A 12,408-nucleotide genomic window follows, 5' to 3' on the forward strand; every position below is an offset into this window, starting at 1 on the left:
AAGCAAAGGTTTTAATAGATTTTAAAATTTCATAAAAGAGATTTCAAAACATAATCACATATTACATACTAATAGTAACAAAGAAACTTGAATTAAAAACAGTAAATTGCTTGTATAAATAATGATAAAAGCAAATTTTGCTACTTCATTATAATGTAATCACTTTTGCAATTGATCTAGAATTTTAGAAATAACTGAGTTAAGTTAAAAAGCAAAAATCAGTCCTTTGCTACGTGTCAACTGCTCCAGTATGTATAGTTAGAAACAAAGGTTATTTCAATTTTCAAACTGTAAAACCAGTTGAGCGAAAAAGGAAAATTTTATTGATGATTTCTCTATCGCGTTCAGAAATAAAGATCTCTTCAAAGTTTTCGAACAGGTATCGTTAATAAAGGATTACTCCGATATTATGATATTGACCCAGAAGAACACTCTTCGACATATAATCCGCGCTACTAAAGCTAAAAGCTTTGAGTAGGACCCCTTTATGCGGCTTCACGAGCACCAGATAGGCTCAAACTAAGTAAGCCATAAACCGCTACTTACCATGTAATCTCTCCGCAACGTAAATATTTAATTTTTACATTTTACAAGAAAACGTCATCACGTTTACGATTGTGTTTTTAATTTAATTACCTTATCTTTACGTGAGTGCCACATTATTTACTTTTACTATACTTTTTAACTCGTAACTCAAACAAATAGTTGTTATGAGCTGGGACATAAACAGGACTCTTTCGAGATTAGAGCGTGACCGGAACTTGATACGCAAGCAAACACCATATGATGGAAAGGTTTCGATTCCGGGAGCGTTCCGGGATAGTAAGCAAAGCCATCACAAATTTACGTTTGATATTCATACGCAATTTGATGTTCCGATCGATCCCAATAGGCTGTGATTAGGCTACATACTTTGAATTGAGAAACCTAGTACCATTAATACCTCACTATACATATTACAAGCGCTTTACTATTGTGTTCTCAAAGGATGACCAGTATTGTGGCACAAATTAAGTTATAATTCAAGAAACAATAAGTTTCTGTGATGTTATATGAAAATATTTTCCACGATCGTATACGAAAGTAACTATTTCCATACAGCGAATTACCTACGAAAGTTGACGATGTCGAACGAATCGATTATTCTCCTAACCACACGTGTGTGTTATGAAAATAACGTAAGTGTAACATAAATAACGTAAGAGTAAATTGCGCGTGATTTGCTGCCATGTGCAAGTTTTGTAAATAAAACCACCGACTATTTAAACCTAAATCAGCTTAATTAAGTAAGTATTTAATATTAATAGACGCTTAATTTAAAATTCTTCCATATAATGTTTTTTATATTTTCTAAAAAAGTGCATAAAATCGTATTAAGTCAAGTTTAAAAAATTAAAAAGTTTTCGAGTTTGATAACCTGATTGCGTAGAAGACGGTTTATAGGACACATGGAAATAAAAAACATTAAATTCGTCGCGACGTTTCGATACTTTTATTCTATCTTCTTCAGGCAAAGAATTCTCGTTGGTTGAGAGTGTGAAGCATGGCACAAGTCAAGGAAGATATCTTCGTCTGAAGAAGATACAATAAAAGTATCGAAACATCGCGACGAATTTAATGTTTTTTATTTCCCTGTGTCCTATAAACCATCTTCTACGCAATCAGGTTATCATATTTTAAAGACAATAAACACAAAATGGAGTTTTAGAGTTTTTTAAGGTCAGCGGTAGTAAACCGTAAAAATCCCGAACAAAAAAAATTTTTCAACTTTAAAATTCGTCTATATAACGCTTTTTACATTTGTAGAGGTTCTAAAGACTTAAAAAAGTGCATAAAATCTTGTGTCAAGTTTAAAAAATTTCGAATTTTTCGAGTTTTTCAAAGGGTACGAATGCTCCAGACGTATATTAAGGCAAGTTGCAAAATTAGTGCGCATATGACGAGCACTCAACAAAGAGTAGTCAGCAGTGTAAAGATTAATAACTGTCGATATTAGATCTTTAAGAAAAACCTTAAATTATTTCATCAAAAATAATGGTGTTTTTTTGTCATGGGGTTGCGTGGCCGTATATACATACCTCGTTGGAAAATGTCTAACGCACTTGTGCGTTATTTGTCACTTTCCGTGCTCATTATGCAATATACTATAACAGTATATATTTCTACTTTTATAAAAATCACTTGTTTAACAGGTATAGCAAAGGTGACATTTTTTATTTTAAAATGTAAATTTCTGACGCTGTGGCATAATTAGTCACTTTTTTAAAAAAATTTTTTTTAATTAACGTAGGGGAACAGTCTCTAAACAACTAAAATAAAGAGGGTACTCCTCTGAATAACTAACCTTGTTTAAATTGCGTAGCTTGGCTGCTTTGCATAATTACATATGTTGTAAAAAAAATCTGATTAGGTACTCGCGAGCAGTTAATTAGAATTAAGAGTCTTTTAAAGTGTTTTAAGTAAATTAAAATTTGTGCCGTGTAAACAATATAAATACATACATATTACTCAAAAATTTTAGAAAAAGAAATGAACGATGTATTATTTATGTTATAATGTGCTAATATGTTATAATAGTTTTATATTAGTTTTACGTTAAAAAATATCTATGAAAAACATTGTCCATTATAAGTGTTTTTGATTGTTGCATTTTTGGTGGAGGCGCCGGGCTTAAAAATCCACTTACTACTTATTATCTCGTATTAACGTATTGGTAGCGCTTATTTAGAAAGCAAAGCAGCATACTTTGTTTAATTATTTTGTTTCAAATACTTGTTTATATAATAAAACAATTATTACAAAGATAATGCGTAAAGTTTTACTTTGTAGTCATCATAAGTGCAGCTTTGTTTTTTAAAGACACCATAAAATGTGAACATTAAACCGTCAACTGTGCTTTTTACGTCATTCCAACTCATAGTAGTAAAGCAATAAATTAAAATTTAGTTGAGAAATAAAATGTTAAGATGAATTTCGAATAAGATACTTTTGTTACCATCATTGTATTAAAAGTTAAAAAAGGTGCAGTTTTTAGCTTAAGCTTTTTTTGACTTTCACAGATAGTAATGACGTTTCAGTGCTTTTAATTATAGCTATTTATGCAACAAGTTGCAAAATGAGCGTGTTTTTATTAGACGTCGTGTGCAAAAAAACAGCCATTTTGCATCGTGTTTGATACAAGATTTTTTTAATTTGGTTGGGAAAAGCATAAGTTCCTATGAAAATACTGTCACACTTTTTTACACTAGTGATAAAATAATGTCATATTTTATAACTAATGATAAATTTAAATACATTTGGACATACCACAATGGTTGATTTTCACAACCAAATTGTAAAAACATATTTATTTGTTAATAAAGTTTATGTTGCAATGCCAATAAAATATTCGAATATTTTTTTACTCTCATTGGTACAATGCTATTCTCGTGTTATGGCTTTGCAAAAACTATTCCTTTTCAGTAGAGTAAGTGCAAAGTGCACAAAAATGGGCGTTTAATTTGCCAAAGTATCGATATATGTAAATGAGGCATAAAATAGCGAAAATGATGTTAGTGCTAAATTTACGCGGTTGACGCAAAGAGATGCTCCCTCTGGCGGTGTTGAGCGAAATGACAATCTTTCGGCCCGCTGGTTCGTGAAACTAGACGAACTGCTGCCTACAGCTGACTGCTTTCTAATCGAGCAAGATTTAATTTGCGAACCTCCCCCCGAAGCTCGTCAAGGGCCTTGTGTGTTCATCAGCTTCCCAGCTGAACATGGTTTACACATGTAGAAACTTCCTCATTAGCAAACGGAATGTGTTTATTTCACCATTAGTTCAACCCCCTTTCGCCATCAATATTAGGCAAATCTCATCAACATTCATTCCACGTACGTCCATTAATTAATATAAATAGACAGAGGCAGCCTTCGACTGATACGGATGTATTTGACTAATAAGCCGTATCAGTTTCAGATGATACGGTAATTTTGGACAAATTTCAATCTCGGGATAATGATAATAAAATGCATGTCTACTTCTGATTAAATTACTTCCTCTTCCTACCGAATACCTTCCACACTGAGCAAAAATCCAATTCCGTCTATATTTAAACTAATTTCGTCTTTAAACGTGCCGTGTTTCCACCACATTTGTTTCCCCAAAAGTTTTTTTCAAGTAACACAAGAAATATTTGTAGTAGTTGGTAAAAATATCATAAATGATTTATCGCTATTAATACAAAACAAAGACTTGATTAATGATTCTCTTTAAATCATCGCTTTTGCTGTTCTTCTATTCCATTCAAATCAATTTAATAAGAAATAATAATTAGGTGAATACATCTCAAAAAAGTGGTATTAACACACATCTTTTTTGTCTTGTATTTAAAGCGACTAATGACAAAATGATGAATAAATTAACATATTACTCTCACAAAGGCTAATGTAAAGACGATTATCACTAACGAGACTCTAGAGACTCCAAATCCATCCATTAAGTTTGGATCAGTCTGTTTGATGTACACATCATCAGGCTGGATTAAAATGTATTTTGTATTTAAAAACCGGTAACTACATTTGAATTATTTGCCTAAATTACCACAAAACATGAAAGCATTTCTTGTAATTTAAAACAAAAGATCTGCAAAAACATGGAGGTTTATTTCTGATTACCCCATTATACCTATATAAAAAATGTAAACATCATTAAGAACATTTTGAGTAAATAAGCAATTCTGTTACAGTTTTTTAGAAAATCAATGTAATTCTCTGTAAATTGCATTGGCTCTTAATTCTGAGTGAACGTTGCAGATTGGAGTTTGTCGGATTAAGGTCAAGTAAACGAATTGACCATTAAATAAGCTTATGACGTCTCTTTTGAACTTCTGAATTAAAAACCTTTTTCGTAATGAACTGTTGTTTGCATCAGGCAAAACATAAAATGACACGTATGTTATAGTATTTTTTGAAACATTAAGAATAATTATCCAAAAGCTCAACTCTCGTAGCTTTGTCATGCTTTGTTATTTCAGCCTCGCCATAAATTTTTTACTTGGTGTAAAATGTTCTACTTTGATTTAAAAGCCAGGCTAATCCAAAGGCTAAAAATAAAAAAGTTTGCAATATCGCATGTTGTAATTGAAAACATGTAATAAATTTTTTATAGCGTTTATTCATTTGTTCCAACAACTGTGTTTATTTCGTGTGGGTTAAAAATGAATGATGAAAAGTTTCGCTTTTATCAATAACGGTGATGTCGATTTTTGGTTGATTATAAAATTATGTCAGGGCTACAACGCGTTGAAATAATTATCTTCAACTCTTCACATAAATTCCAAAAGCGGCGTTAATTCGTCTAGGCCTAGCTGATGAACTACCGTTAGTTAATTTCCTTTGCTTCTTGTTCTTACGCTCTTTGCACTCGTAGCATTATTGTAATTTCCTGGCCATTAAGTCAGACGGAAAAGAGCCAAACGCAAATTCTAAGCCTCGTATTTGTAACTGTCTTTGAAATTTATTCTCTTTAGGTGTTTCAATAGTGTGTCAAATACGAGCATGGATAAGAAAATCTGAAATATAGAGAGAATTTTGAGATTAAGCCCGAGTGTATACTACTTGTCTCATTAAAGATATATTGAATCCGAAATTCTGCATGACAAAGGGAATTGATAACTCAAAAAGCTCAAAAAGATTTGTGTTTAAAATGTAATATTTAAATAGAACAAAAATGAAATATTTATATAATATATTGATGTTTGTTAAATTACATTAGTTTACACGATTTTTATACCTTAGCTGAAAGTTAAAATTTCTCTGAGGTACTGAGTTCAAAAAAATATCTAAAAAAGTTCATTAGGTCACGTTTAAGAAATATGCAATTAACAAAAATAAAAACTGCGAAATAGCAAATTAAAAATGAGTTGTTTCACCGTGTTTTTTATACTTTTTTTTATAACAGTTCAACATTAATCCCCTAACATATTTTCATTTCAAAAACGATTGTGCCAACTTGCCAAAACTCTTGAGATTTTGATGAAAACGCTTGCCCTGTCTGTGCATCTCTTCTTCTGTTCATCTCTGCTTAAATTTTTCGAAAAGAAGTCAAAATGCGAGTCAGTAAAATGTATTTTAGGACCCATTTAAACTCATCTGGTGATAGTGTTCTAATAATTCAGCAACAATTTTAATTTTAAATCAATTTTAAATTGGAGGCATTTGTGCAGAAAGCAGGAAAAATATCGTCCGTAACAAAAAACTGTGATGTGAGATGATAAAAAAACAACAATTATTTTTGTTTAATTGAAAGTAAATAAACATAAAAGCAATAATTTGATTAAAGGTATTAAACAAGTTATTATTTGTAAACAAGTGTTATCTTATAACGCACGGTAAACAAAAAAATAAATACAATAATAATAATAATATGTTTTATTAGTATTTACATGAGTAAAGTAAAAGATGGTAGGTTTTATTTACATTTTTGATCAGAGTAACCTGAAATTTTGTTGGTAATATTAAAAAATGTAGGAGAGAGCGGGGCTAAAAGCTATAGAAGTAAGTTGTTCCAATTGAAATAACTCAAAAAAAGAGGTAAAAATATTGTTAAGGTGGGTGGTAAAATGGTAAATAATAGCGACAGACGTATATCTGTCAAGTTAGTAAGGCCAGTAGCGACAAGTAACTTTTTTTGCAAGTCTATATTTTTCTAAAAAAAGTGAATAAACATTTTTTTTCTACTTTTCGTTCGTACTAAGGCCAGTATTTATTTTACTTGGCATTTTTCTCAGTGACTTGAATTTTAAAACACCCTGTATAAAAAATCTTAAAAATATGTTAATAAATCAGTCGGGACAGTCATAGAATAGATTTATCACATTATGCACAATAGTAGGTATTTGTATTATTAACATTTTTGCTTTGGAATTTTGCTATAAAATTGTCACTTTTAGCCCCGTTCCCCCCCGCCTAACTTGTAAAATTTCATATCTTTTGTCTCTATGTTTTCTATTGTTGCAAACTTAATTAAAGTAGCAATAGTAGTAGTAAAAATTAGACAACATAATCAAGAATAATTATATCGCCTTTTTGATTTAGCTAACATATGTTAAAATGTGTCTACAATGTTGAAATCGTTACAAAAACAAAACATTGAAAAACTATATACAGAAGGTTTTATCCCGTTTATGGCCAGTTAGCCTCATCTAGAAAACGCACCCAATTTAAGAATAAGTTCGGTTATTGTATACAGTAACACTAAAGTAAGAATACAAAACAATGCTTTTACAATCCCAAAAAGTGCAACAGAACTTTAATTTAAATGCTGAACAATCGCAGTAAAAAAACTAAGAAACAGCATTTACTAGTGTGTTGAATATGCATTTCAGAACAGCCTGTATTATTAATTTATTACCTATTAAAAATTTATTTAGTTAAGCAACAATAAATTTTGTTTAAGGCGATTCCGTAATTTTACCTTGAACTAGTTTTTGGATACCTAATTTGAATAATTTACAATTTCCATTTTCATTTGACGTTCTAGATTTTTTTTATTTTATATTGTCGTCATCAGCTTAAGGATAAACATTCAGTATCGGGTAAACTCTTGAACAACCCTAATACCAGTTTATTGCAAGCACTCGTATAACACTCGAGTTAAGTATTTTCTTGCTTTATAAACAACGCAACATAAAGCAGCAATGTCCTTAGTGTGATAGACGGCTGCTATTTGAAACTTTTTCCAAGACATAAGCTTTTCCAGATGAAACGCCTCAACTGACAACTGGGCTATTTTCACGACATACATAACCCTTCACTCTACACTATGAAAACTTATTTTGTTAAAACGAGATCGATGAATTAAGAATACATTGTAGGAAACGTTTGGTAAAAATAAATAAAACGCAGCTTTTGGTCAATATACGCGTCGCATCAGTCTTGTTTGGTTTTTCCAAGCCGTCATCAATCATACCAGTGGACAGATTCTCCCAAATTTGTTTACGTCAAATTCGACATGATGGCAATAAACCGAGACCGGAAATGAAATTACCCGGTTGCGTATTGAAATCGATGAAGCTTTTTGCGATTTTTGTTTGTAAATTTCCGGTGAAAAATAAATTTCGTACCCGAGGAGCAGGAAAACAAGTCTGAGAAATAGATTGATTTAAACTAAAGAATCGTATCGAAGTTCAGGTCCACACGAGTTGCGCTAATCTAATTGTATTTTCGTGTCAGTAATTCGAGGCTTCGATATTTAATTCCAACTTTGAAGTTTCGAGTGTGTTGATTTTATTTATAAAAAACTTGTGCGCGTACGAAATTCTCCAAGATATTTAATCCCCAGGAACAGAATTTAATATCGGACTACTCACCTCTTATTTCCTGAGTGGTTTCAACGAGTTGTTGGGTTGTCCCTTTTTGAGCATCTGGAAGGAGCCGGAGGGTAACGTTGAGAGGTCGGAGACTCGTTGGACCGTGTAGAGTTACCAGAACAGCTGTCGTTTTTCCAGGTACGGCTAGTTCTGGAGCCACTACAGAAAAGCCTCTGGAAATAAAAAATACAACTTTACTACATTTGAAAGCAACTGTAAATATTTTCCGCCAAACATGTGCCGGAATTTCTGTTAACAATAGTGTTGTTGAAACATTTTCCAACAGGCAAAACTCGAAAAATATTGAGATTGTTTGAAATACAGAAATGTATGTCGAATTGTTTATCATTTCTTGTCTTTCGAATGGGTTATGCAAATCCGGTTTATCCGAGCATTTTGTTTACATTTAGTAGTTTTATATACGCTTAAAGCACGCTTTGCAAACTTTTAATATGAATTTATCGCTTTGTGATATATTTTCCTAGAAACATTTCGCATTTAATAGACCATAACTTATATTTTAACTATGTTAGATGGCAGTTTGAATCTCATAAATTATTATTTAGAGTTAAAAAATAACAACATATTAAACTAAAATTGGATATTCAATTACATATATTTTATTAAATTAAACAATGAGTAATTGTTAATGAATTGTAACAATTAATCTTATTTTTGCATTTATACCAAAGTCACACAACACTGCGATTTAATACTGGTAAACTTGATGAATTTTTTAGACATATCAAATTTATATTGAATNTATCGGCAATATTCACTTTTTTGTTATTAAAATAATATAATCATCATTTTTTTAAAAGTTTTTAATTTTTAAGCCGTACACAAAGCTATAACGTTTTAAAATTTTTGTTTTCAAATTGAAAATATGCTACCCTAGAAAAATCCAGTAAAATACAAAAGCAAATTTTTTTATACAGACTAAATTATAAAAAAAGTTGAACAGTTCATTGTGAGCAATTCTTTGGGTTAGACGTTCAATCAATATAAATGACAACAAACTGTGCAACTTTGTTACAAAAAGTATTGTCATATCTTTCAAAAATAATAGAGTTTGTTTGGGGATTTTTTTTAAATGCCAGCCTGTACTATAATGTGTTTACAGTGAGCTACAAAATCATAGAGTAAAATTAAAATTAATAGTTATTTATGTATCAAGTACGCAAAATAGGGTTTTAGGGGACGAATCGTAATTAATGACGAGGCGACGTAGGAGCCGAGTCTTTAATGAGAGGAGTCTCCTAAAACTTTTTGCGTACGTGGTGCATAAAACATTTTTTTGTTAAAGCTCCCAAAACACGAATTCACACCTCTTACTAATTAATAAAAAATTTATTCTTTAGTCTAGACTGAGTACCTAAAATAACCGTTTTGCGTACTATTTTATTGAGTCCGGAAAAGCCTTATTTTAGGGACTCAAATGAGTCTCTAAAACAGCTGTTTTTGGGAGCGTATACAAAAAAAAATATTTTAGTTTGACAAAAATACTTGAAGAGGTAAAAAAATTGATTGCTGTTAACTGCAGTCTTCAAAAATTGTACATATTTTATTTTTAAGACATTTAATGAAAGAGATTTTAAATTTTGGAATCTTATTACTCTTATTAGCAACAGCTAGTGTGATAAATTTTTCGCCAGCCACAGCAAATTGGTAACTATTCATTTTTAAATAAAACTATAAACTTAACTTTTCTACGCAAATGAATTAAACTGTTTCACGTAATTGCAAAACGGTCGAATAAAACCTATCAGAATTAAAATATTTCATTTATTACTCCTCGCGTTAATTGACAGCCGAGCTTTGCAATAATTCAATCAGTTTCTTGATTAGAGCAATTATCGTTCTGCGCTAGGTTTTAATATTTATTTTCCGCAAATGATTTATATCAATTTGCATTCAAAATATCAACTAAAATAGGAGTGACTAATTAACGCTGATCTATTAACTGCTGCAGTTGTAATCAGCGTATGAAGTGATTAATAAATATTTAGTTACAGTCAAATCTAATTAAATTGTTTAGCAAGAAATGAAAATTGTTGTTAACAGAAGATGCAGTGCTGATCACATTAGTGTTTTTAATAGTTGTTTGAGAAAGTTACGCTGCAAATGAGCTTCTAGCCCGACATTAGAAAGTTACAGTTGTTGACTGATGAAAATTTCAGACAAGAGTTACTGGTTGTTTCTGTTGTCCAGACTAAAGCCACATTAACAAAGTTGACAATGTTTGCAGACAAGCAACGAATTAGTTTTTCCGGCTAGCTTTTTTCTCATCATATTAGCGCACGTTGATGCTGTTTACTAAGGCAAATTGCATTAAGCTAATAGGTGTATGTTGATTACCAGCGACGAATTTAATTTAAAACCGCTTTATCTTGTAACTCATACTCGCGAAAAAACTAATTATGCCCGCAACAGCAATTTTGGAATTCCTCGTCAGAGTGCAGAAGGGTGCTTAACGAGGTGTGATATGAGACCGAGCTCTGTAAAATCCTTTCACGATTTGCTCCATGCACTGCTTTATCTTTGTTTATCTCTCTTGATTCTTACGCTTCCACCTACGTGAGGAAAAAAATACCTGAATTGAAATGAGGATGAGAATTGAGCAAGTTGAGTTATTCGCAAGGTAATCTGAAAATAAAGTAGACCCGGTCCCGGAAATTATGAGAAACCGAGACTTCGGCCTGATAGTTCACTTTGCATTTTAAATTTATGTAGTAATTTAAAGTTTCGAATGATGTACGCCGAACGAAAACCTCTTAGTAGATTCCCACAGATGCATTGTGCTAAATATTCATGGCATTTCAGTGCGACTATAATTGTAGTTTACAGTGAACCTGAGTTATTACAATGTGGACAGTTTCAGTTCCTGCTGTTGTGTCATTTTAAGGGCTATAAAAATGATTGTGGATAGCAACGACGGTCAAACTAATAGCTTCCAATACGAGCCATAAAACGCATGTTACGGTTTTTCAGAATGAAAAAACCTCGCTCGACTCCAAAGACAAATTCGTGCCTTTTCCTTCCGCACTCCAAGACTTATAGCAGCTCATTTACAAACGTTCAGAAATATCATCTTTGTGAGTCGTCTCTTGAGTGTTATTGGTTTGATAGTTACGACTTTATTACTTTTTCTAAAATAGCTCGTAAAATTTTATAACACAAGATTGATGATTGTTTTATGTTTTCATCAAAATAAAATTTAAACTTTTCTCTTTTATTGTCTCGATGCGAACAGAATTTTAATTATATTCGAGTTATATTTTACTGGTGTTGCGCTTTGTGCACGGTGTTATTTTTTAACTAGCAAATTTGATTCATGTTGTACGGATCCATGTCAAATATGAAATAAATTTTGCATAAACTGCCAGTCAATTAAATTACAAACTTATAAAAATAAAAAAATGCAGTCTGCAGCAAATTGTACTATGAGACTTTGCTATAAAGCAAATTAAAATTATTTCCAGTATTCAGCTACTAAAATTCAGAATTTAGTTAGTGGGTTTCTACTGAAATATTTAATTAAAAGAAAATAATCAATAACTTCAGAATCGAGAACGGAGCAAGAACGTTAATTGTTAGAATCATTAATTGCCAATTATTAACAGTATTTAAATTTTGTAATTTACAAATTGACATTTCTTTTGCCATCAGAGTACTTTTAATTATATATTAAATGTAATGATAAAATTTATAAATACTCAAAAATGATTAATAGATATAAAAATTAATGGGCTATAAATATTTGCTTTTTATAACGTTGATTGAGATCTTTAGAATTAGTGTTGTCCATTCCATAAGAAATATAAATAACTTAGTTTTAACTCTTAGACCAAATGTTTATTGTTGAAATTTTCAGTAAAACACTGGCCTAACGTTTTAAATAAAAAATATTAACAGTAAAGTAACTGTATTTTAAAAGTAGAAATTTTAACTTTCATTAGGATTTTGCCTAATGGTGTGTAAGCTGTCGACGTCACAATAATTGGTAAAAATTAATAAAACAACGCTGATAGAAAAAGGAGTAATGTAGAATGTAAGA

General features: G+C 31.1%; 1 protein-coding gene across 1 annotated transcript in view; it reads right to left on the reverse strand.

Annotated features, from left to right (window-relative positions):
- Positions 1-12,408, reverse strand: part of LOC123007121 (C3 and PZP-like alpha-2-macroglobulin domain-containing protein 8) — a 71,966-nt gene that overhangs the window by 31,579 nt on the left and 27,979 nt on the right. Inside the window, exon 3 of the mRNA XM_044402186.1 lies at positions 8,352-8,524. Coding sequence (XP_044258121.1) covers positions 8,352-8,524 — 173 coding nt within the window. The remainder of the gene's footprint in view (positions 1-8,351; positions 8,525-12,408) is intronic.

This window comes from Tribolium madens, unplaced genomic scaffold, assembly GCF_015345945.1.
Source record: "Tribolium madens isolate multiple individuals breed KSU strain unplaced genomic scaffold, Tmad_KSU_1.1 Scaffold_3;HRSCAF=73;Tcas5.2_LG2, whole genome shotgun sequence".
NCBI classification, from domain to species: domain Eukaryota; kingdom Metazoa; phylum Arthropoda; class Insecta; order Coleoptera; family Tenebrionidae; genus Tribolium; species Tribolium madens.